The 25188-nt window shown below is 41.4% G+C and overlaps 2 protein-coding genes across 5 annotated transcripts; one reads left to right on the forward strand and one right to left on the reverse strand.

Annotated features, from left to right (window-relative positions):
- Positions 1–1031: 1031 nt before the first annotated feature.
- SLU7 (SLU7 homolog, splicing factor) lies at positions 1032–17115 on the reverse strand. Of its 3 annotated transcripts, none has more exons than XM_044453866.1 (16): positions 17026–17115; positions 15053–15229; positions 13435–13588; positions 13020–13100; positions 10809–10973; positions 9408–9476; positions 8554–8601; positions 7909–8040; positions 7198–7295; positions 6510–6577; positions 5646–5785; positions 5004–5165; positions 3798–3902; positions 3635–3706; positions 3030–3143; positions 1032–2199 (listed from the first exon to the last, which is right to left on the reverse strand). In XM_044453866.1, the coding sequence occupies exons 2-16, from the start codon at positions 15217–15219 to the stop codon at positions 2020–2022; spliced, it is 1755 nt and encodes a 584-aa protein (XP_044309801.1). In that variant the 5' UTR covers positions 15220–15229; positions 17026–17115; the 3' UTR covers positions 1032–2019. The 3 variants fall into 3 exon arrangements, with proteins under 3 accessions (XP_044309801.1, XP_044309803.1, XP_044309802.1); XM_044453868.1 differs by lacking the exon at positions 17026–17115 and adding an exon at positions 16818–16956; XM_044453867.1 differs by lacking the exon at positions 17026–17115 and adding an exon at positions 15802–15949.
- A 282-nt stretch (positions 17116–17397) lies between these two features.
- On the forward strand, positions 17398–23356 carry PTTG1 (PTTG1 regulator of sister chromatid separation, securin). Of its 2 annotated transcripts, none has more exons than XM_044453870.1 (7): positions 17398–17438; positions 18557–18704; positions 19865–19977; positions 21087–21259; positions 22023–22113; positions 22380–22529; positions 23209–23356. In XM_044453870.1, the coding sequence occupies exons 3-7, from the start codon at positions 19887–19889 to the stop codon at positions 23280–23282; spliced, it is 579 nt and encodes a 192-aa protein (XP_044309805.1). In that variant the 5' UTR covers positions 17398–17438; positions 18557–18704; positions 19865–19886; the 3' UTR covers positions 23283–23356. The 2 variants fall into 2 exon arrangements, with proteins under 2 accessions (XP_044309805.1, XP_044309804.1); XM_044453869.1 differs by having other exon boundaries at positions 17436–17582.
- Positions 23357–25188: the final 1832 nt, after the last annotated feature.

Here is a 25188-nt window from a genome sequence, read left to right on the forward strand (position 1 = left end):
TATATTCCATACACTTGAAACAGACCCAAGCAGCAGTAAAGGATGTAAAAGGGTGAGTAACTAGACCAATAAATGTATTTTAAGTCATGAGTAGACCAACATTTGAGAAAAAGTGGGCTAGGTTGAAAATAGAGAGCACTGCCTTTTTCAGATACTGGGTACTACAACATCACACAGTATATATGCGATAGGTGAACTGCACTGTGATATCCAGAACGTACTAGCAAGATGACACGCTTCTGGGGTCTGAGCCTTCCACTGGCACTTGTTTCATATATGGAAACCACTTTTCTAAGCCTGTAATCTTTACATCTGCAAAATGTTAGCAAGCTTTGCTGCAGTGCAACTAGTAATACGGTACATTTTGCTCAACATATTTGTCCTTTTCTAAGAGGATTGAGAGAAGACTTACATTTGTGCCTAGAAATGCTAGGAAACAGATGTAGCTCCTGTTAGAATATACTACTTGTCCCCGTCTGTAATTTTTTTCCAAGATTGCACCAAACAACTAAACTAAGCAAATTCTCATATTGGACAGGGAGGTTAAAATAAAGAAGGTTGAAGTAATCAAGGCAGCAGAAGATACTATTTCCAACCAATGTTTAGGTCCTGGAGAACTCAGTACTGTGACAAAGAAAGGCCCTGGATTTAAATGTAAAAGGAACAGAGAACAGGTTGGATGTTGATTATTAGAGAATGAACAACCAAAGTTCAACTTAGGTGAGAAAGGAGTCTGCTTGAATTATTGGGTCATTGAAGCAGCAGCATCAGAAGTTCCTGGTGATGGGATAATGGACAGGAAGAGACACTAGAAAACAGAGTGGCAGTATAGGGCTACAGAGGATTTTTCTGCATTTGATGATATTAATGTACAAAGACAAATTCTGTGGGGTCACTGGATGCAAGAATATGCAAACTAAGCAAATATTCATGTCAGCTTGCCTTTCATTGTAGAAAAGGTAAAAATAAGATCCAAGTTGCATTCCATTTCCCATCCCCTAAAACCCAGTAAAAAAGAGTGCTCTTGGCAATACGTTTTAGTTGGTAGTTCTTTACCCAAATTCAACAAAAGCAGATCGGCATCTGATTTCCACAAAACCAAGTGACTGTCATATTAGAAACTGTACCTTCTCTTTACTGTGCTAGAAAAACATATTTCAAATGGAAAAGGTAGTCATAACTGAGCCATGTCAAAAGAGGAAGATGGTACAGTATTTATGAGATGACTTTGGAGTCTAGCTCACTCACAGTAAAACAGGGCAATGGTATTATATCACAGCTATCACTGAACATTTCAAGCAGACGTACGTATGTATGTACGTACGTACATACGTACGTACGTGTGTGTGTCTTTACAGATTAGCTAGGAGTAGTGGGAAGAAATTGGCAGTTTAGGAATTATCTTCCTCATTTGCTGTTCTGTGCACACAAGGATATAGCTATGGGAACGGACTGTATCATTCCAAACTATTTTAAGATGCTTTGGCAGAAGAATAAGTAAAAGAATTTCTAATCCCTTACAAGCAGAACATGCAGAATTGGTGTTTGGAATGTTAAAATAAGTTCTGATGAGAAGCTGTCAAACAGCTGAGCTTATAGCCAGAAGAAAGACTTCAGCAGAGTGGTGTCCCACTTACTTCTGCTAAAAACAACCTTTGTCCATTCAGCAGCTTTAAAACATTTACACTAACTCAATACAATCTATACATAAAAGTAGGTTATGTGCTCACACACAGTTGCCAAGTAGAAGCTACCATACTCTTGCTATCTTTCTTAAACACAACTTCTAGTGACACTCTGAATGAACTGGCTGTATCTAGTTGGCATCACAGGCCTACAGACCAATCAAGTATTTACAAATTAAACACCTTCAATAATCTTTTTTTTTTTTCAGGCCAAAGATAGCTGCTACACACATACTCTCCTATACACAGGAAACTGGCAGCAGTTTGTCCACTTGGTCACTAAGTGTAACACTGCATCTGAGTCCTATGGGGCTTGCATTTTCCTTCTCCAAAATTACTGCCCCAGAAAGGAGGCCATAGGATCATCTGGTCGTTGCCGCTTCATTTGATAAGCCTCCATTTCCTCCTCTGTTGGTTCCCGACTTTCATACATGCTGTTATATGGCCTCTTCCTCTCATCTAACTGCATGATTTCTTTCACGTGAAGGAGACGGGCTTCTTCTGCATTTAGTGCCTGAAGTGAAAGCAGAATTCATAACCATGTTATAACGAAGTTAGAAATGACAACATTTCTTTACAGAAGTTAACAAACCCATGGAATGAACCAACACAGAGAGCAAGATTTCGCTGAAAGATAGCCAGGCAAGATGGAACATTCAGAGGGAACTGAGATTAGCATGAAGGTCAAGTGGCCCACTGTCAGTTGAATTTAGCCTAATCACTAGCCATTAACCTGTTTACCAAGAATTTAGCCACAGAAGATTGACTAAAAAACTCCTTGTGAAAGAGAAATTACACATTCCCTTTCTGCCCCTGCTAATTATAGCATATGGTAGCATTTTAAGCTTTGGGAACTCATTGTAGCTTCCAAGACGTCCAAATCAACACCAACATTCTTGCTTCACAAATGAATGCATGGAGATTCTTGCACTCAGTCCAGTGAACGTGACTTTCTGTTGTGGGCAAGGATCTCTAGGATCATGGTAGCGATCTTACACTGGCATTAGCAAGAAGAGAACAGGATCTTTCTGACTGTCTCCTAATGATAGGAAAGCAGAAGAACAAGGTGCAACTCTTGAATTCTTTTCTGCCAATGTGCTTTGGCAAGAAAAAGAGTATTACCCCCCACCAAAAACCAGTGAGGATCAGCAAGAACTATTGTTGGACAGGTGGCAGAGGAGGGCAATCAATCTACCCAGGATTTGGCTGGTGGAAAAAGAAGATAGCACCTGCCTCAGGTGCCCTGCCCTGTGCCTCATCTGGCCCATACACTCCAAAGGGGCATGCTGAGAATCACTGGTATGTGAGACAAATGCAGTTGGCAGGTGGCTATTTCAAGCATACCTTTTTCAATTTTTCCTGTTTCTTTCTGTCTTCTCCCTCACTATCAGAACTTGTGCTCTTCTTATGCTTTTTCTTTTTCTTCTTCTTTTCCTCTTTTTGTTTTTCTTGGTGCATCTGTTGATGGTGGGAAGGGACAATAGTGGCAGTGGAGACAGCAGAGAATGGAAGATTATGTCCCAAGCTTCAGGCAGTTTCACAGATGGGAGCATGCAAACGAAGCTCCCCCACACTCAGAGCATTTCTCACTTCTGACTGTGATGGGGCTGCCTGTACACACACAGCCCCCTCCCAAGCATGCAGCTCCCCTAAGCACGACTGAGTCCCTTGCTAGCTGAAAGCTCCTGGACAGACCAGATTGGCCACAGAAGGATATTACGGGCCAAGTGCCCTGAGAGGAGGCATTATGAAGAGGGCAGAGAACCCGGGGGTATCACATGTAGTCTCCACATTTAACATTTTCTAGGTATTATCTGGGATGGAAGGACACCAAATACTTTTAACTGCTGAGTGCCAAAATGTGACAAAATATACTCTATATTCTAAAATAATGTCTTGCCTTTGACCACCCCCACTCAAACTTTTTTCTAAAAAGGAAAGCAACTTGCCTCCATCAGAGATTTGGTTTTGGTTGTATATTCTTCCTCATGCACTTCATGGGGCAATATTTCATCAGCATTCTGCAGAGAGTAAAAGCAGATCAGAGAATCAGATCTCACAAAAAGAGACATTTTATGAAAATAGGGTTCTAGTACGTAAGTGTGTCCTTACTGCAATTTCTTTTCCAGTGTCTCCTGTACAATAGGAATACTTGACAAAGGAGTAACAGCATTTATAACCCCATTTGCCTTCTTTCCAATAGGAGCCCCAAATACACTGCAGGGGAACAAAGAAGACGGTGACAGTTAGTAGCTGACCCCAGTGGCCCCCAAGTTGCAAATTCATAAGCACTTTTCAGAAGAGAAACAGCACATCTGAGAAATATTTCCTTTAAAAACCATGGAATCTCAATCATCTTAAGGAATTCAGTCAAAATTCTAAAATCAGATCTCCAGTCTATTTAGAAGCTTAGTGTAGTTTGTTTATATATCACATTTCTATACTGCTCAATAGCAGAGGCTTTCTGGGCAGTATAGAAATGTAATTGATGACAGCCAGTCTGGTGTAGTGGTTAAGAGTGTGGGACTGGGACTTGGCATCTGGGTTCTAGTCTCCACTCAGCCATGGAGTCAACTGAGTGACTTTGGGCCAGTCACAGATTCTCGGCCCAACATACTTCACAGGATTGTTGTTGCAGGAATAAGATTGCAAACAAGAGGGGGAGGAGCAGCAGAATGATTAAGCTGCTCTGATTTCTTTGTATGAAAAAGGTGATTATAAATCAAATAAATAAATGATGTCTCAACAATTTAACATTCTTTTAGATATAAAAAGGACTTTACCAAAAATCTCCATGCCTGGCCTGAAATAAGAACTGTCACACTGCTTTCTCAGGGACTTAGCAGCAACAAAATTAAACATTGTTTCTGTTGAAGTAGGGTTGTTGTGTTTGAAGAAAATTTTGCCTCATTTATAAATTAATGTCTCACTTTTTTACATTTTACTCATTTTGGCCCCAAGTCACTCCATCAGCTTCATCCCCAATCAGGCAAGAGACCTCACTGGCTGATAGTGGGTCATTTCTTACTGTGCAAACTAGCCCACTTAACAACTCACTGTTGTAATGATGGGGAAATGTGGAAGAAATAGGATACTGTCTGCACTTTCCTGAGTTCCAAGGAAGATAATACAAGATTGTAATCTGTAATAAAAATAGTGGTTGCTTGAGGATAGGCCAGACCAGCTAATATCAATGAGCTGCACGGAGCCCACATTTCACCTGCTTTCAGCTGAAGGCAAGTACAGGCCAAATAGTTCTGTGTAATGGAACCATTATTGTAAAATATCTAGCAGCGTTCTTATGTTACAGGAGCTTACAGTATGATTGTTGATCATTACATCTTCTTCATATTTTGAGCGAGCAACAGCCTTATCTTGGCCTTTTATAACTGTGCCATGCCTAGAATATTCTACATAGTCTTCTGTCTGAGCCAGCAGCAATTCAGGTGGTGGGGTGTCAAGATGTTCTTGTCCTCCATACTAAAGGAAAATTTAAAAAAGAAAATTCTTTAGTGAAGAATTCAGCCTAGAGTTGAATCCAATGTTAGCCCTATATAAAACAGACCCAGTTGATTGAAGGGGGGGTATACCTTAAGTAGGACTACCACTGGATTGAAACAATATTATTTTATAAACACTATGATATTCTTATGTATGGTTCTCTCCGTACTCCTTTCAAGAGAATGCATTCCACATGCCTGAAGTCCTATTGAATTTTTCAAATTTCTATTAACTAAAAAGACTGTTAAGATCAAGAGGTAAGTGGCCTTTGCTTTTTTAAAGATAAGGCACAGGAAAGTTAGACTAGAAGTTCATTCCTAGCTCAAAAGTCAGTTGCCTTGTGAACTGAATCTATGGTGGTATACAAAAATTTCTTGCTTGATTTTTTCAACCTATGTTGCTAAAAAGTTAAAAAACAAAACAAAACATTCCAAAGGTAGCCACAAGTTTATTATTTACCTTCTGCAGGATGCTTTCTTTCTGCTGCTCCTTAAAGTCTTCTTTTTTTACTTTGAAGGATTTGTACAAGAGTTCAAGCTTTGTAGGATCTGCCTGAAGATGAACTTCAGAGCCTTTTTCATAAGCCTCCCAGGCAAATACTTTAGAGATTAAAAAAAGAGAATATATTCACTTTTTCATTAAAAGCATTCCAAGAATTTCAAACTATTAATTAGCTTTCTCTAAATGGAAACCCAAGAAAAACTGTGTAGTGGAGAAGAAGAGGTGGAGAAAGGCAAGACCAAAAGGAAATGGTTTTGCTTTCTTTTTCCTGCCATTCCATTCCCACCAAGGCTTCCACAGCCAGCTGGGTAGAGGGCTATCACGAGTTTCTCTGGGCTTGGTTCCATGGAACAGGCTCCAAGGACAGCCACTGCTGTACCACTTGTCCATCTGTTTGATGCTGGGACATGGGCGATCTTTGGGAAATGAGGGGAAACAAAAATCAGCGTGGAGCACGCACATCGTCTAAGCCACTTCCACTCTAAGAATCAGAGGGAAAGGGGCACTTGGGCTTGGGGAAATCACATTTTCACCCCCACTTTATGCAACATGCTCAAGGGAGCTGCTTGTTTCCTTCAGCCTAACTTCCAGCATCCACTGGCAGAGAACTCACTGCAACTTGGGGGATGCCACTGGAAGAGACTCGCTCCTTTGATATTCACTTCTTTTACCTGAACACCTGCATGTCGAAAGGAGACGTGGCCCTTAGCTGGGTAGGAATCTTTTGACCTAATAACAACGAATCGCCACATTTACAGTGCATTTTGTTATGACTGAGAAGCACTGTTAGAAGGCACACTCTCCTAATGTTTCGGTACTTACACTGAGTTTGTGCCATAGAAATGGTGGCTCCTGTGTAACGAACAAAGTTGTCCCCTGCATAACTGACTCTGTTGGAAAAAAGACAGCATTTGAACTTTCAGTTAATCCAGTTGCAACAACTGCTTGAACCACAACTACTCGAAATCTTTGCAACTACGCATATCAAAAGGATACATGTAATGCATGTGCACAAAAAGCCCTGGTTTGTACGGAGCAACTGTCCAGTGCTTTATAAAACCCTGGGTTGTGTGGATGACACAAAAGAAACCTTGGCCTCTCCACAAGCACTCTGGCACATGTAGAGGGCAAAGAGGGCAAGGTCTCAGGCTTGCCTAAGCTAAAAAATAAAGAGGGTGAAAGAGAGAGGCTCCTGCACTTCCTTAGTTTCTCCTCATTCCTGTGCAAGTGAGAGTTCTAGGACTGCTTGGCTCCCGGTGAGCTAAGTGGATGTCTGTGCAACACATATTAGTTTAGTACATAAAGGACAAACTCATTTTTCTAATGGTATTTGCCAGCAGAGGCAGCCAAGTTTGTTCATATACATTCATTGTGTTAAATTAGTGCTTAAGGCAGTACTTCTTAACTTTTACTACTGTGTACTGGTTATTTGGTAGTAGACTCTGCAAGACAGCAAGAAGGCGCAAGGTGGGATTGTTAGAATATTGATCCAAGGGAGTACAGAACTTACTCATCTGGATTCTTTCCTGCGTTGGCATATGGATTCTCTCTCATTGCTCTAGTTTTGGGATCGTAGTATGCAGAATTAGGGTCTAGATTCCGCAAATACTGAAAAGACAGGAGAATATTGAATTGAAATTCTAGCCCAGATAGTAACAGAGCCATTTAAATGTTTATAACCTCCGCATAATGCTGCTTGGAAAAAATGCCTCATCTGAAGTATGGCCTCCAAAAATGTTGCCAGATTCTGCTTCAGAAGATATGCATACGTGATTAGGTCAGAGAATCATGATACCCTAATAAGAACTCAGCATACCCAATCTGCAATGCAGTCCAATCCCCTGACACTCCTAACTATGACATCCTTAATCCACATCCATATCCCTTCAGAAAGGTATATCATGCTGATGAAAGAAAAGGCACTTGTCTTTTTTGAGAGGCCAGAAGATAGAATTACAATAGTAATATTGAGGAGTTACCAAGCCAAGCCAGGGCACTTTTGGAAGTAGGACCAGAACTGGATCTTTTCTTTGGTGCATATCCCTAACTGTGATATGCTTTGTTTCCGATTAACTTTTAGATGGCAACATTTAGGGAGGAGATGGTAGTCAAACAAAACTGGGGCTGGAATGCAGGTGAAGTGGAAAGCTTCCTTAGTCCCCTGGAACAACATGGAGAAGCACGGCTGCACAGTAAGAGTGGTTCCCCGAGATTTGCTTACTTTAGCAATATCCTCCCGAATTCGCAGGTTTCGGACTGTTATGCGCCTTTTGGAGTCAAAATTCTGTCCGGGCATATCAATGTCATCTGCATACTTATCTTCATCTTCGTCTTCACTGTTATGATCTCTTTCCTGAAAATACAGAGCGATATTGAGCCAAGCAGCAGTAGATGAAAACTCATTTGAACAAGTAACCTAATGTGTGTGCACACCTTTAGCTGAACATTCCAGTAATCAACAACAACAACATCATCATCATCAGTTAATTTAATCAATGGCAGGCTTAATTGAGCTACTTAAGCATTTTGTAGCTAGAGATGGCTAAGAGTCTAAAGTCTTTACTCATAAACAATATATACACTGGGCTGCATCTGGCATTTTATACGGTTGGTGGAGGCTTCATTTTAGCAGAGTTTGGCTTGGAATGCTTCTGAAAGGGGAGGTGGTGAGTTCTGTGAACTCACCTCATCCTCTGTAGCCCCAGCAGTTACAGAGGGCTCCCCAACCTTCTAGAGCAGGTTTTAGGGGGGACACAGAAAGGCAGGTGAGGAACTGGCAAACAATGCCTACTCTTTGCCACTAGCAAAAATGTTCCATTGGCTCAGCAGCTTCTATCAGCTGATCATTTTTGGAAAAGTTTCTCACCGTTTGTGAATTTGGTTCTTCCTCTCCCCATCGATGTCGTGGGGAGTTCTGTGCAAACAAAAAAGAAACAGAATCAGCACAGTACAGAAAACTACAAAGCACATTTGGGGTGGGGTAATGAGGAGAAATGGATTGTATGAGAAAAAGCAAATGCACAGGTTCAAGAAAAGGAAACCCCTGAGGCCCGAGAGCTACAGCAGGGCAGATTACTAGCCTGCAAGTTGTTTTACTTATGCAATTCCAATCAGGCTTGGATTCAAGTGGATGAATATCTCAAACAGAAATTAGAAAGAAACTTTCAAGAAAGGAGACACCTAACTTCCAGTCAAACCTCTTCACAACCAAGTTTCAAAATACAAGTATTTTCCTAAAAATATTGCAATGTACAATTTTAATGAAGTGGCTAAATTTACAATTTATTCCTTTTTTTAAAAAAAAAAGTATTTGGATGCAGGAGTAAAATCTCTTATTTTTTTAAATTTCAAAATAGTTTTTTAAAGCTTATCATTGAGGTTCCTGGATGCAGGACAATAAATTCCAAAGAAAGAAAATGTCAACCTGCTCTAAAGTGGCTCTCTTTTCTCAATTTAGTGCAAGCTTCAGGATTACAAGCATGGTATATACTGCCACCTAATGAAGATATTCAGAATCTTCTGCAAAATGGAAGGTAGGCAAATTCATTCCTGCTGGTTGGTTACCAGCAAGGTATTAGCATAAAATAAATTAAAATAAATTTAATCTTTATCCGGTACATATTTCTGTCATCACCATCTCATGGTAGATGTAAAAATGATGAGAGAAATAAATGTTTCTCAGCACATGTCACTTTCTGCATTTTGTCCAGGTTCACTTACCACTTGCTCTGTCAATTTCCCTGAAGCCAGCTCCTCCTGCAGTTTCTGAGCTTTTAATGTACGTTTAGCCTATATAGCCAAAGGAGAAATATTATTCACTTTGTACTAAAAGGCACCACAACAGTCCCATTCATAATGTGCACCACTGGAGATCCCAGGTGACTGTAGGTCTCATGCAAATCCCTGCCTCACATCAAAATGCTAATGATTTAATGATTAATGATAAAGGTTAATGATAAGAAAGGATGGGAAACATTACATTTGCATCAAGAAGAACTGCATTATAGCTGAGCCATCCATTGTTTCCTAACAGATAAAACACTGAATTAATCAGCATTTTACTAAATTGGGGGAAGCTCTAATTCAATTGCAGAGCACATGCTTTTCACACCAAATTCCCAGAAGTGACCTCTGTCATCTCCTGACTGAAATTCTGGAGAGCTACTGTCAATTTACACAGACTGGGGGGTAGGCAATGCGGTGCCCACTTTCTAGGTGTGAGCCAAGGTGACCTAGACCTCCCTAATAGCAGGGAGGGAGGGAGAGTGTTTGCACATGTGCGTGTGTGAGAAAGAAGTCATGACAAACTATAGGTGCTGATCCAGAGTCAGAGGAAAAGAAATAGGGGGGATGAGCTGGATGGCCAAGAGAAAGCAGAAAAGGAAGAAGAGCCTGCCCTTTGCAAACATGTTTGTTTGTACTGAAAACTGGGTTCTTGGGAATTGTGTAGTATTATTTATTTCATTACATTACACTTCTATGTTTATTTATTTATTTAAAACATTTTTATGCTGCCCTGATCGCAACAAAGCCTCGGGGCGGCTCACAACAAGAACAAAATATAACAAATTGTACAATAAAAATATTAAAACCCAGTGCATCTCGGCTTAAAAGATTTAAAATTCTATAAATAACCAATAAATTAACAATTAAAATAAGTTTTAAATAAAAAGGTCTTAGCCTGGCACCAAAAAACAAACGACGACGGCCACACAACCTGAAGGTTCTCTGGGTAGCTTACAAATGCTGAATGTATGTTGGGGCTTAGTCCCTATTTCTCCCTTTTCCTCATTGTTTTGGTAGGTTATCTGTCATTTGTGATTTTGTATAGCCTCCATTTTGTGATGGCACCTAGGATTGCTTCTCCAATTGCTAAGTGAGCCCACAGATTCAAAAATATTGCTTACTCCTTGTGACAACAATACTAAGCTAGAGGGATCCATGGTCAACTTAGCATGATGCTGCTTTCCATGCTCCTGAACTTATATTTTGACAGCTATTTCAGGTAATGAGAGTTAATTAAACCCTAGATAAAAAAGCTAAATTTTGCACTTGTTTCTGTCACAATTGCCCAAAGAGTCCATTAGAAATACCTGTAAAGAACAAAGAAAAGTTACTTACAAGATCAACCTTGGCATATTCTTCTACAATCTTCATGTGTTCTTCTGGATTGTAGCCATTCCAACGATCTCTTTTCCCATCGTAGTCAAACATCAGTTGAGGTTGCACATGTTCATCTGGTGCAATGTTAGTTCCAGTGAACTTTGCTCCAACTTTTCTAGGTCTCTGCAAGGACAAAATATAACACAAGTTCAGTATTTTCCCTGCCCTTTGGAAAGGGAACTGACCACATTAATGTTCATGATTCTGAATACTTTAGAAAGCAAACAAAGCCAAATCCTCATACAGTATGTAATATTTTTCTGACTTTGCTCCTCTTGTCCATTTTTCTTTACCTGTGTCCAGTCGTATTTTTCATTGGCTATGTAGTTGCTGATAAGTTCCCCATGCTGCACTGCTAAGCATTGAAACAGTTGACTAATATAGTTACTTGGAAAGCAAACACACTGTTTCTTTACTATGCTCTGGCACGGTAAGCTACTATGTTATGTGCCCATCCTACGTGGAGCTGAACACATCAGTCATAATGCAATGCCTGGACTAGGATTCACTCTGCATCATCCTGGCAGAAACGCACACTCTACTTTTTTCCAAATCAGTGTTTATCTCAGGAGCAGAGGGAACCTTAGAAAGAACAAGGAACTCAGTGTTGGGCCATTCCAACCATCATTTAACAAACTACTTGCTGCTCAGCTACTGAGCTCAGGTGACTTCCTGAAAATCAGATGCTCTCTGCTCCCTAACCTTCCCCTAGCATGAAGGAGTAGCTATAGAATTTGTACTGCTCCAATTCTAGTTCAAGCACTGACTTCGCCATAGAAATCCTTTGTTTTCACTGTGAATATCTTGCACCTTGAAGGCACTTTTATGCTTTATCTCCACAGAAATCTCCCCAGGTAAGAACATGGAAATCCTAATTGGCCTTCCCATCATGTGATTTTATCATGCAGGATTTGTGTTCATTACATGGGCTTCAAGCCCATATTTGGGCTTCATGTTTAATGGAACTAATTTGAAAAAGGGGAAATCTGAAGCTACTGAAGACAAGCAATAATCTTGAAAAGCAATAATCCTTAGGACTCTTAATCTGTAGCAGTCACATAACTAATGTGTAACATGATCAACACTGCAGTGGAAAATTGTCAGGAGTTTGGGAAGCGCATTCAAATACTTTGAAGATACCCTAATTATAACCATCTGTATCCGCGTGGAAGATACAAAGCAGATATTCCATTATCTTGTGCCAAGCAGACTGAGGCTAGTCCCCGTCTTCCTGGGGAGAGAGGCAGGAATGAACTTTCAGTTGTGCTGTATGTGAGATGCACAATGAAACCAGAGGGACAAATTCCATGCCTGCCTCCGGCTGCAAACTGAAAGTGTTGTGCTCAGAAGGGATGTGAAAGGCCCTGGAAGCCAAGCACTGGGTTTCCTTCCAAATGTTGGATCTGGAGGGAGAACATGAAGAATCCCCACAGTTGCTATTTGTGGCTTTGAGGCCAACTGGGCAACCATGCAGCCCAGCGCAATTCTCCATTTCCTTCCCCAGCTCCAAGCTGTAGAGGGGAGCAGGAAAAAGGCTCTTATTTGGTTGCTCCTACAGACATTTGGTGCAACAGTTGGTTTGTAACCTTCACAGCAATAGAGCTAGAACTATCCTAGAGCTAGAACTATGACCTCCAAATAACAGTATTAAGGAGGTTATGGCAAAGATATAATATAGGTTCAGGTTCTTAGAATGTTAGCTTCATTGCTGGAACAAGAATAGAGCTTTGGCACAGTGCCTCTTACTCAGCACTCATCCTCCCATGTGAAAGCTTGCCCTGTGTCCTAAGTCTACAATTGTTTTTGTCTTTTAGTCTTTTCTGAGTTTACCAGTTTAGTAGCCTTCCCCAATTTGCCCCCGCTCCCCATATATAATATATATGTATGTATGTATGTATGTATGTATTGGAGTACAACAGCCATCAACACCAGCAAATATAGGGAGGAGCACACTGGGTAAGGATGATGAGACTTGTAGCCCAACACAATCTGCAGGATACCACATCAGGAGAGGTGCTCTATAAACTTCAGATAAAATAAAGCCTATACATGGTAGACCAGGTCTTGTCACTTTCACTGAACTGTTAGTTTAAGTTGCATTTCCCAATATGATGTTTCCAGGACCCATAGCTAAACTGCATGAAATACAATTTGATTATTTGTTTTTACCTCCAGACAATCTTTCTTCTTGTGTGTCAATGCCCCACAATTCTCACAGGCGCCTTTGCGATATTTAGTTGTAATAGTATCCTAAACAGAAAAACAAATTCATATTTCCTATCACCAGCACACTTTCTTTCCCCCATTCCATCAGCTAGAATAAAGTGGCCCCAATTTGACTCTGTCAGTTACACAAATTAAATTGTTCTATAATGCTAATTGTGGAGAATGTTAGCTTAAGGTATAGCCCCCAACAAGCCATCAGATGTTAACATTTCTACAACATTTGGTACTGATGAAAGTGCAACAAAATGTCACTGATTTAAATCTTTTGAATACAAACAAGGGAGTAACATACCAAAGTAGGTAAGATTTATTCATATTCTAGTATGGGAGTATTCACATGCTGCACTTGGCTACATACCTCTTTGACTCCTCGCTTATACCATTCCCCTAGTAATGCAAACTCTTGTTGCTTCTCTGGCTGAGGTCTCTGATGCTTTAGTGTAGGCCTCTTTGAAGGATCAATATACCATGGCACCGAGGAAATGTACTGAGGAATATGAGGGTTGATGTCTCTGTAATAAAAAAGTTACTTATGCTACAGTCCTATACATACACTCACCAGAAAGTTAATTAATATTGAAGACAGCAGAGCTTACTTCTGCATACACTTGGAAAGGGAGCAGTGCTGTTAACACACAGCTGCAGATGAGAGAATTATTTGGTTATAAGACATGATTAAAAGTTCCCATGCTTTGGATTTTTGGCTAAAATGGTACTAACATAATGCAGGATTTCCCCCCAGTTTTTCAACTAACAATATGATAATTTATTGTAGTTTCCTAACTGAATGATCCACTGGTTGCAGTGAGTTTGAATGTGGTAGAGAGCTACCCCAAAGCTAGTGGAAAGTGCTCCATACCAAACTATGCCAGGCCACCCAAAATAACTCTTTCTACCTGCCAAGCCCATATAAAGCTAGCAGAGGAGCCAAAAGGGGAGAGGTGCAGGTACAGAATACTTCTGCCCAAGTTCCATTCCAAGGACACACTCACTTTGAAGAGGTAAAGTCAGATGAGGTCAAGGAATGAAATAATGAATTTTCTTCTCACTGAGAAAATGAAATTTGAAAAAGCTGTCCCTGAATGTACCATGTCCACATTGAAAAGACCCCTCTCTCTCTAAATCAGCAATCAATTACAGCACACCATCACCAGCATACGACCCCCAGTGGCAGATCATAGGTTGCACAATGTAAAACTCTTATTTCTGGCTTCATGTTACATACACTTAAAGCTCACTAGGAGAACTTCTGGGGATAGTAGCCATGCGGGGGATGGGGGGGCACAGGAGCACTCATAATCTGGAGAGAGAGGCCTTATCATTACAGAAGTGGGAATTTATCTTCTCCATTAATTCTGATCTGTTTAGAAGCCCCAATAGCAGGCTTAAGAACATATTGTAAATGAGGATTAACTGTTCCTCACTGTATTCTGTGCACGGCAGATACCATCATGGGGCATTACCTTACTCATTTTGCCTTTCTTCATGCTGACAAGGGCACTTGCATCATGAAAGAAGGGACTTGACAAACTCCAACAGGAACAGCCAGTACACCCAGTTGTACGAAGCTGAGTCCTTAGCTTCAGATACTTAATAGGGACACACTTCTACAGTTTTGTAGCCTTTGGCTATAGGAACACCAAATGTTATAAACAGATGCAAACAAGTTACTTCAGATTAAAATGCTCATGCTTCAAGAAATTAAACTGCACTCAGCTTTAAAAGGTTGTGCATGAGTTTTAGAAAGAACTAGCATCCCTTCCAGGTGGCTCAGGGGCTGGATGTCAGTGGTAGAGCCCTTGCTTTGTATGCAGAAGGTTCAGGTACAATCTCCACATAGGACTGGGGAAACTCTTGCCTGAACCCCTGCAGAACTGTTGCCCGTTCTGACTATAATGGCCAAGGTAGACCAAAACTAACAGGGAGCTGCAAGCAGAGATGAAGGAAATATTTTATTTGGAGTTATAGAAACTCACTTTCCCTCTTCATCCACTTCAGCTGGCGCATTGCCCAGTTTTCTCTGTTCTTCCAATTCTTTCTTCTTCCTCCAGTCTTCTCTTGTCATCTTCTTTGGCTCTTCTAAGCCATTTGATCCTCCAGGAGGGTTATTAGTAGCTATTGTTTCCATGCTCCCAGATTCCATCTTCTTTTTTCTATTAGTACAAACAGATAAATCAACCATGGGCACAGGCTAAACTGTTAAATAAGGACAACATCCAGAATGGCTGCCTGTACCCTCTGAACTCAGAAGATTATGTATGTGTATCTAATACAGGATTGGAAGGGCCCTGCATACTTCCTGCACCGTGCAAAAGACACAGATGGCCAGTTTTGGCCTTCGAAGTCTTCTGGTCCTGCTTGTGCAACTATGGCATAACTAGGATTTCTTGTATTCTGGCAAAAACTCACTCTTCTCTCCCTTCCCCTCCCCACAATGCACCAGCTCCAAAGTCATACTTGCAACTTCAGAACTGTAGCAGAGCAGCACTGTGTTGTAAGGGAGGGCTGCTTGGGCCTGGAGTCCCAACTCTAACCTCATAATGCATTTCTAGTCATAGATGAGACTGAGTCAAAATAGGGCCCTCTAGGCAGCATCTTGCTGCCACAGGATTGTGCCCTAAATAGCTTTATGAACAGTGGGGATAGTAATAGCCTTGAATTTCTATGCTGAGGAAGTGGCAGGGGAAGGGGAAAGACACAAATGAAAGTATTAAAAAATCTGTACCAAATGTTGTGCGAATTGGACCTTTTTCAGACATGTATACAACCAATGCTTCTAGTACTAATGACACACCACCACCAATCACAGCTTCTTCTTGAATGTTACATGGCCACTTGCAATATTTTTGTTTGGACATATGACAACAGCAACTCTGCAATTACAAAATCCACATTAAAGTAAAACCTTTATTAGACCAACTCTCTAATGTGCAACCTTTTGAGATCCCTGATTCTGTTCAGGCAATTTGTTATAAAACTCTAGAGACTGGGTCTCTATGTATCTTGTTATCACTTGGCTGGCTGAATGAAGATATTACACAGATATGGAGTTAGAGATTTTGCTTATGGCTGTTACTTTCTGCAGCTATAGAATATCACCAACAGTAACTTTTGTTTAAAAATGCTTTCTCCTTCCAATAGAATACTTAAACCTTGTTTTATGTTTTATTACTTTCTTCTATATCTGTACAGCTGGTTTTACTGTATACATCTGCATACATCTCTTTTGCAAGCCAGCTTGGAAACTCCTGTAGCCAAAAGGCTGGATAGAAATGCCCAAAGTCTACACAACTTAAAACAAATGACATTTTCAAAACTTGCTCAGATAGCTAAAATAGGCCAGAACGAACACTGACAAGCGATTAGCATTTGCTTACCAGGATACCACCTCCTGAACAAAAACAACATTGGAGTCACACGTCACAAAAGGCTCTAAAGTAACACACCAATGAAGTGTCCACAGCGACACTTCCTCTTCCTTCCTACCCAGTGGAGGAATATCCTGCAGCTCTCCAGGTAACTCCCATTAGCCCCATCGAGCACAGTAAACAAGAAGGGATGATGGGAAGTGTAAGCCACTGTACGCTTTGACGCCCCGGGGAGCAGCCCACCTTCCGTGACACTATACTAGGCAGCGGGGGCGACACTTGCGAGAGACGATAACAACTTGTAAACTGCTTTCTCTGGGGCTATCAGCTCGGACAAATTTTTAGAACTCGAAAGAAAATGACGATGACAAACCTGTCCGGGTTTACCACCTTCGTGGGAAAACCCACACGCGTGTGTGTTTGCTGGGCACACTTCAGAAGTGCGTACTGAGCCAGAACCCAGATTGAGACCACACAGTGTGAACGCACAGAACCTGCAAGCCACCAAAGGACGCTTTTGCTACTCCGGGCGACCGACTAGATGACCCAGCCGAAAGGGAGAACTCCCGGCCCGTACTCACCGAGAAGGCAGCCTACTGCGCGGCTTCGACTCCTCGGCGGGTTGAGGCCTCCCTTCCGCTTCCCAGAATGCACCGCGCGGCCATAGTCGCCATTTCTTCTTAAAGGGCCAGCGCTCCGCATCTTGACCGCGCAGAGTTCAATCTGCTGTTGTCATGCTCGGTACTCACTTCTCAGGCAGCCTGCTTTCGCAGTACTCAGAATGAAGCTCCACCGCATTGACTTTTTTATTCCTAAATAATTCCACGCCGTATTCAGAACAACAAGAATCGCAATCATAGAGGGAATAAATGCGCTTTCGTGTTTCGGCTTTAAGCTATAACTCTATGCACCCTCACCTGACTGCAATGCTAAACACGCATCTAAGGCTGCAAACCAATGGGATTTGCAGCGAGTTCCACTGACTTCTGAATAGGTATTGTAGGACTGCACTGTAATGTAGACAGGAAAACAAAGCAACCGAGAGTCCTATAGCACCTGAAAGACCCACGTTGCAATTTTATGCATAACTACGCAGAACGCTCACTGCTTTCGGCGGAGATTAGTTCCTGGCACTTAGGTATAGAATTACAGCTGGGTGCTTATTAGGCAGAAGCTTTCGTAGACTAAATTCCCTTTCACGCATCTGACGAAATGAATTCGAATCTACGAAAGCTTATGTCTTAATAACCTGCAATTCTAGACAATTACCTGGGAGTAAGTCCTAGTGAACTCAATGGACCTTTTTTCTGAATGCGCATGCATAGGACTGCAGTGTTTGTTTTTAAGGTGCTTCAAGAGATTTACTTGCTTTTACTATAATGCACATAAAAGACAACACTCTGAAAACTTGCGGAGCCCAATCCGCAGCCACTCATCAAAGCAGTGCTATTACTGCTTCACATCCTCTTAGGATGCGTCTTTTGAGCGTTTGGTTATCCGGCCCTACGCGTGCTCTTGAGGGGAACGATGTGGTGTATCTAAGGCAAGGTCGGTAGAGAGTATTTGTCCAGACTTTTGGACTTTAGCTCCCAGCATTTCTCGCAATTGGACAGGCTGGTAGGGACTTCTGGGAGCTGAAGTCCAAAACCATCAGCTCCACTTCTGCTCTGAGGCCAAGTTTATACTTGGATTATACTTTTCAGTTCCCCCCTGTTAAGGATTTTTTATGGAGCAAAGAAGCGTCGAGCCTATCGTTCTTCTCCAAGTCCGCCATTGGTTTAGCGAAGCAGCCAATCAGTAGCACTAGCATCGCACGCGGGGCACAACAGCCAATGAATGACGAGGCTACTGGTTTAAAAGTAGCCCCGCGGCGCAAGCTGTGCGTGATTCCGTATTTTTTGAAATGCGCTGAGTATGCTATCAATTCTTTAGGCGGTGTGCTTTTAATTATTTATTGCTAGTTTCTGGTTTAATATTTCTGTTTCTTATTACTGTCTACTATTTTAGAATTAAATTGTATTCAAGATTTTTAAAAGTTATAATAGAAGGATCAGTGTAAGTTACTGCAAAATATTTATTTTTTATGTTTCTTTTCTTCTCTTTCTGTCCTAGGAAAAGACGCTTCTTGGTTGTTCAAAGAAGCTGTTCTAGTTCGGTAGCTTTTGTCCTATATTGGGCTAATTATTCTTGCTGTGTACTTAAACTAGATCTTCTTAGTGGATTTGCTTCACTTGGTACACTGCTGAAGTCTATAGCCTAGGTAAGTGACAATATAAGAAAAAACCTGTATAAAGCAAGCTAGATAGACTACTGTTAAAAACCTCTAAATTGATGGGTTAAAAAACTGAGGTAACTTTAAGCCCTGGGATGCACTTATGTGCAAGATTGAGTTCTACACAACTCACTTCAGCGTAAATACATACAGGGTAAGTGTGTGTGTATGGAACGTATCAGTGAAATTGTATTGAAATAGTGTGGCTATTTGTAAGAGGCAGAGATCCTGAACCTTTAATAGTTTGTGCAGAAGAGGGAATTTCAGCAGGTGTAACCTTTATGAATGATACAAGAGCAGACAAGGTTCCTACAGCTGGTCACCCTGTACTGAATTAAGAACCATGTATGTGAAAGGCCATCACTGAATGAGCTGCTGCTTGGTCAGTTCATTGTATGATTGCTCCCTAGGGAAGGATGTTAACTACTACTTAAGGGCCTGCTTATGATATGTGAACCAATGGATTCTGAATGTTAAGGATGTGCATTTTGAAACTACCAACTTGGTTTGATGTATTTCAGAATACTGTATAGACTTGTAAACTGATGGCAATAAATTAAATCTTAATTAAATGACTAATTGAATAATAGCAATAAATTAAACCTTTAAAAAATAAACCTTTAATTTATTGTGATGGCAATATTGGTAGTGGTTCATTTATTTCTCAATGCTATTTATATTTTTTTCTCATTTGAAACTAATACTGGTGCAGTTTACAAAAAAGCAAATGAACCAAACAAAGGGCCAGCCCACTTCCAAGAGGCTGGTACAAAGACAACTTGTGGTCTGGGAATTCCAAAACAGATGTTTTCAGTAAACAGTGTTTAAAAATAAGGTTGCTCTTTCCTTGCCTGTTTGTTTTTAAAAACTTTTGGTGAGGACTTGACATGAAAGCAGTAGCTGAATTCTACCTAGTATTTAATTCTTTACATGCACCAATACATTATCCAGCCTAGCTTTTGCACTCGAGGGAAGTGGCATGGGTCTTCCACAAGGAACAATGTCTGAAAGCTGCAGCTGTCGTGCTTCTGCTGCAGAAACTTCTATATAGAGATACAGCTGCTACATTTCTAGTGAGAAATTATAGAGAAATAGTACTTGCAGACAAGCCAGGAATGGAGGAATAATGCTGCAGTTCTCTATTTCAGTGGCTGTCTTGTTGCCAAAGAAATGGCTATGCATATCTTCTTAGACAAAGAGAATGGTGAACTGGGTACTACCACTACTACTAAGGATCAGCTGAGAGTGCTATCAGCACCTTGTGAGTTCATGTTAATACAAACTTAAACTGCTATAAATGAGCTTTTATTTACATGTACCTTTAAGCAAGCCTTGTTTTAAATAGACAACTTGAAATTCTGGGTATTCTGGATGCTTCATAGCCCTATGATCCATCTCCTATAGCAGGGGTCCTCAAACTTGTTCAACGGGGGGCCAGTTGAAAGGGGGGTGGGTGGCAAGGTGGTGGTGGTGGTGGTGGTGGTGGTGGTGGGCATGCTTGTGCAGGGAAGGTGGGTGTGATTGTGGCCATCTCCCCACTGAATATGCCTGTGCTGTCTAAGAGCTTTTGGGCTTGCTTGGAGATCGTTTTCTCCAAACACATCCAAAAGCTCTGAGGTGGGCCAGATCCAGCCCACGGGCCATAGTTTGAGGATCCATGTCCTACACTGTAGTTTCCCTCCCACCTTGAGTTAGTAAAAGCATCTTGAGGTATGACTTGCAGGCAACTGCTTTATTGAGTTGGAGTGGGTCTTAGTTTGCCCATTGTTTGGATGGGGGACTGTGAAAATTTTGGCAATACCACCTTTAGTTCTATGATGGGAAGGGATAATATATATATATATATATATATATATATGCGCATGTAACAGAGTGGTACAAACAGCATGAAAGGGCAGAAAATAAAGAGCAAAACTGTTGTAAATAGCAGTATTAAGACCAGAGGCCAGTCTAAGATGTCTAGGTATGACAGGAAATATACAAGGAACTGAGCTGGGTGGGTGGAAGGGACCCATGGACAACTAGAACTTGACTATATTTCTGCTCTTCCTCATGGGAGGCTGTGTTGAGCTGGAGGATATTGTTCTTTGTATATGTTTCTTCACAGCTAAGCTTCCTGGCTATGTTATTAAGGCTACTGTGTTTGTGCTAATTTCTATACAGCCAGACTAGGGTAGCTTCACTGTGACTTGGCTTGTAGCAGTTGCCATACTGCCTGAAATGGTTGCAAGCTTAGACAACCTAGAGGTTATAATAAGTCTCCAGTCTTCGTTGATATGCTAACCTTGGCTTGTGGATAACTATACTAAACAATGAAGATGTTTTAGGACACTAGTCTCAAGCATGCTGGGTGCCTGTTTCTTTCCACAGCAAAGACATTTGCTGAACGGTCTCACTCTAAGACTCCACTTGTTGGACGGACAGCTAATGTAAATGCAGCAGCATCTAAAGGAGTCAGGAAAGCCCTGCAAAACTTGAACAAGCCACAGGCAACTGGCAAGGGTGAATTCCCTAAAGGAGAAAAGTCCATGTCTACAAAAAGGGTTAGTAGAAAAAATATTCCGTAAGATATCAGATGGTCACACAGACAGAGCACAAGGGCTGCTGATGCTAAACCTAGAGCAGAGAATGGAGGCAGATTAAAAAAAGGTGGCCTGAGCGGACTTTATTTTAGGAAAATAGCAGAAGTCCTGGTAACTGCGTTAAGCTGCTTAACTCGGCTAAAACACACGTTAAAGGGCATTTCTCCCTCTTTCCCTTATGGCCTGGAAATGCTCTGCAATATTTCCCAGCTATCTGCAGTGGATCTTCCATGGGGTTCATGGAAGGAAAAGGAATCGCCCCATTCCAGTTCTGCTGATAAAAGCAGTTCCATGAATGGAAAGATAGCACTAGGAGGAACCATTTGCCTTGTTCTAGTCAGAAACAAAAGATGATTAGGGGTCCCTTAAGGGCACAGTCTTGCCAACGTGCCTATGAGCCTGCAGTCTTGGGTATATGGGCATTCAATGTAGAGGAGGAAGCCAGCTCCTTGTCCTCCTGCTCGGCATTTTTGTGAGGCAGGCTTTTGCATCCATCTAGCTGGACCAGTTCAAAGTAGAAAGCAAGGAGGCTGGAATGGCTGCAGGGCACTTTCTCTTTTGATCTTAGAATAGTTCAAGGAAAGGCCTAATGAAGCTTATCACCTGGTAACATTGACCTAGTCATCAGGGTGACTTTGTAATGTGAACAGGAGGGAATAGCAGACAAAGCTAGAACAATCCCAGACTTGGTTCAATAATGTTTTTCTGGTTATTTTTACTTAAGGCTTCTGAGAATACATCCAGACTTGAAAGCTGCAGCATGGTTACTGAAGACTGGCCAGAAAAGGAGAATCTGATTTCCTATAATCCTCTGGGTAATACATAAGAATGATTTTCAGTTGTTAGTAAACTAAGGGTGACTGCTAGATGCATTATTGATACTTGTGCACAGGAAGCATTTAGATGTAGCAGAGAACTGTATTGTATGCTATCAACATTGATAAAGGTATCAGGTAAACTGAAGGGATCCCTGTGGACTGGGTTTAAGCACTGCTGCTGGGTTAAGCTACCCCAGCCTCAGACACATTTGAAATAGTATTTTTAGAAAGTACACTCAATGACTCAGACTTTCTCTGAACAGAATTCGAGAATTTTGAGATTCCTGAGGAGCACAGGCTAAGCCATTTGTCACTGACTGGTGTTCCTCTTATGACATTTGGAAATGTGCCTGACATTTTCACAAGTCCAGTCCTTGTACCTATAAAACCACCTTCCCTTTCATGGGATTATGGTAAGTAAAGTTTTGGTCTAAATTCAGCAAAGTGGGTAGTGCAAACTTTTCCCTGATAAAGGCTAGAGTTGAAGTCAAATGAAACAAGTACAGGCAGTCCATGAGTTATCAACAATTTGTACTTATGAACTGCCACAATACCTAGTAATTTTAAAAAGTTACTGTGGGAAATCATCACTGCAGAAAAGTGAAAGGAGAAAGGAAGGGCCTCCAAAGCACCACCACAGAGTGAGGGGAAGTGGAAGAAGAGAGGGAGGCCTCTGAAGCATGCTTTCCTGCCCCATCTATCTGGAGAAGGAAATCTGGCATTTCCTTGCTGCAAAGAGGCATTTGTGAGCTGGTGGGTGCAGAGGGCTAAAGATTCAATTTTTCCACTTTCACAGGTCTGGTGCCTCTAACCCCCACAAATGTGGGGGGCTGACCATAGATGATCTGACTTATATACAATTTCAACTTAAAGATAGGCTTCCGTTTTCTCAGGGTAGAACTTATTTGTAACCCAGGGACTAACTGCACTGTAAGAACACCCACATTTGGTGGTTCCTTAGTGAGAGCAGGTGGAGCTTGGGTTCCAAGGGCAACAAATATGCTGGACACTGAAAGAGAACTGATACAGGGGTTCAAGCAGTAAGGCTGTAACTGACTTGATGAACTGATTTCTTCTTGCTTACTCTTCCAGATACTTTGCAATCAAGGAAAGACTTTCTGGCTACCTTAGATGAAATAATAATTGATCTTCCCCCTCCTTTGTAATATGTGAACAGGTTATCTTTTTAAACTGAACTCTAAACAACTTGTATCATTTTGTAATAAAGAATGTCACTCTAGTCCAATTTGTACTGACTTGTGAACTAGAACTTCGGGAATAGTTTTTCAATGGTGATTCATGAAGTCAGGAATTCTGACCTCTCAACAAGGGAAACGTCCAGATGTGGAACTGGAGGGGCTCCTAAGCATACTTTCTTACTTAGCCTACTTAGTCCAACCATTACTCTACATGCCTGAGACTTGTGGAGATGCAGGTTTTAGTCCCCGTTATGCCATGAAGGTCACTTGGGTGACTTTGGGCCAATTACTGAGTTTGAGCCTAACCTGTTTCACACGGCTCTTATGAGGATAAGATGGAAAGGAGGGAAGATTAGGTTGTCTTGTATTCCTTGTAGGAAAAAGTAGCATATAAATAATACTTCAGTCTTACTCATTTGGAAGGAACTGTTAAGTCTGCCCAAACCTGAACCTGGCTATGGCATCCAGGTTCTCAGAAAAGTGCAACTCAACTTCAAACACAGTTAACAACTTAAGAATGGAAGTTCTGCAAAGGGATGCCCAGGCTGAGAATATGTTGCCAATGAGAGTGAGCTTGCCATTTTGACTAATTACATTGCATGGCTTTTACTCTGGGACACTGAAAGCATTTGGATCTGTGCTTATGCTGAAATGCTGGCTGTGCTTTTGGGAACATTTAATGTTCTCTGTGGTCTTGCCAGATCATTTGCATCTCAGAATCCCCCCTTTTGGCTAAGCTTGAAGTCTTAATCTAGAATTTTTATGATGTCAAACTTCCTACTGGGTAGGGTTATGTAGCAGGTGTCTGTTAGGAAATGGAACTACCCTATTCTCAGGTATAGATATAATGCCTGTCCCTTTTCTTAAGAGATGGAGATAGTGGTTCAAGGATAGGACAGATGAAGTATTTCTTTCTGAAATTCTGCAAGAGATTTGTAAATCTTTTAAAGAATTAGTTGGAGACTTTTTGCCAATTAACTCAAGGATGGCTTTGGAGAAAGTACTCAAGTTACTTGGGTGCCTTTTAAAAACATTGATAATGTTTTCAAGCCAGGCTGTAGTTCTAAGCACATCTGAAAGTGACCCCCTGCTGGCATCGGTGGGGCTTTCCCCCTAGTAACACGTGCTGGATTAAGCATTTCATGCTTGTGCTCTAGAGGATGATTACTTTGCTGCTTTTTTCTGTTTTCCTTGTGCTACTTAAGAATGGGGAAGGGGGAAGCTTTTGCCTCTACAAAATATCTTAAGCATTGACTGTTTCTCTTCAAGGAGGTGCTATCATAGAATTTAACAGGTCCCCCCCCCCCCGTAAATTGTCTGTTCAGGACAACTCTCCCAAGCAGAGTTGGTGGTAATTCAGATTTCTTATCCCTGAGGTGGAGACTGTTTGCTGCTTCACCTCTCTGGGGTGTAGCCCCAGCATCTACTTATGTAGAAGGCCCTAGCTTTGATCCTGGCCATCTCTAGGTAGGGCTAATAAAACTCCTGCCTGAAAACCTGGAGAGCGGCTGTCAGTGTTAGTAGTACTAAGTTAGATGGAGCAAGGGCCTGGCTGAGGAACAACATAGGAAGCTGAAGCTTTGCAGAACTGAGATGAGAGATTTCCTTTGAAAGGTGGTTTAAGGAGATGGCAAAGGTGTGATTTTTTTTTAAATATCGTGCTTTTTCCTGCAAGGAACCAAAAATGATTAAATAACCTGTGCCACCTCTCCAATGTTTTTTCATAACAATCTTGTGAGTTAGGGTGAGAGTTGGTGATCAGCACAAAGTCACTTAGTGAGCTTATGGTTACTTTGGACTCATTCAGCTTTTTCAATGTGTATCTGGAATGAAGAGGGAATGTCTTTGGGCAAGGATTAGACAAAACTGGAGG

This window comes from Varanus komodoensis, unplaced genomic scaffold (assembly GCF_004798865.1).
Source record: "Varanus komodoensis strain SLA01 unplaced genomic scaffold, ASM479886v1 scaffold7_1, whole genome shotgun sequence".
In the NCBI taxonomy this organism is placed as follows: Eukaryota; Metazoa; Chordata; class Lepidosauria; order Squamata; family Varanidae; genus Varanus; species Varanus komodoensis.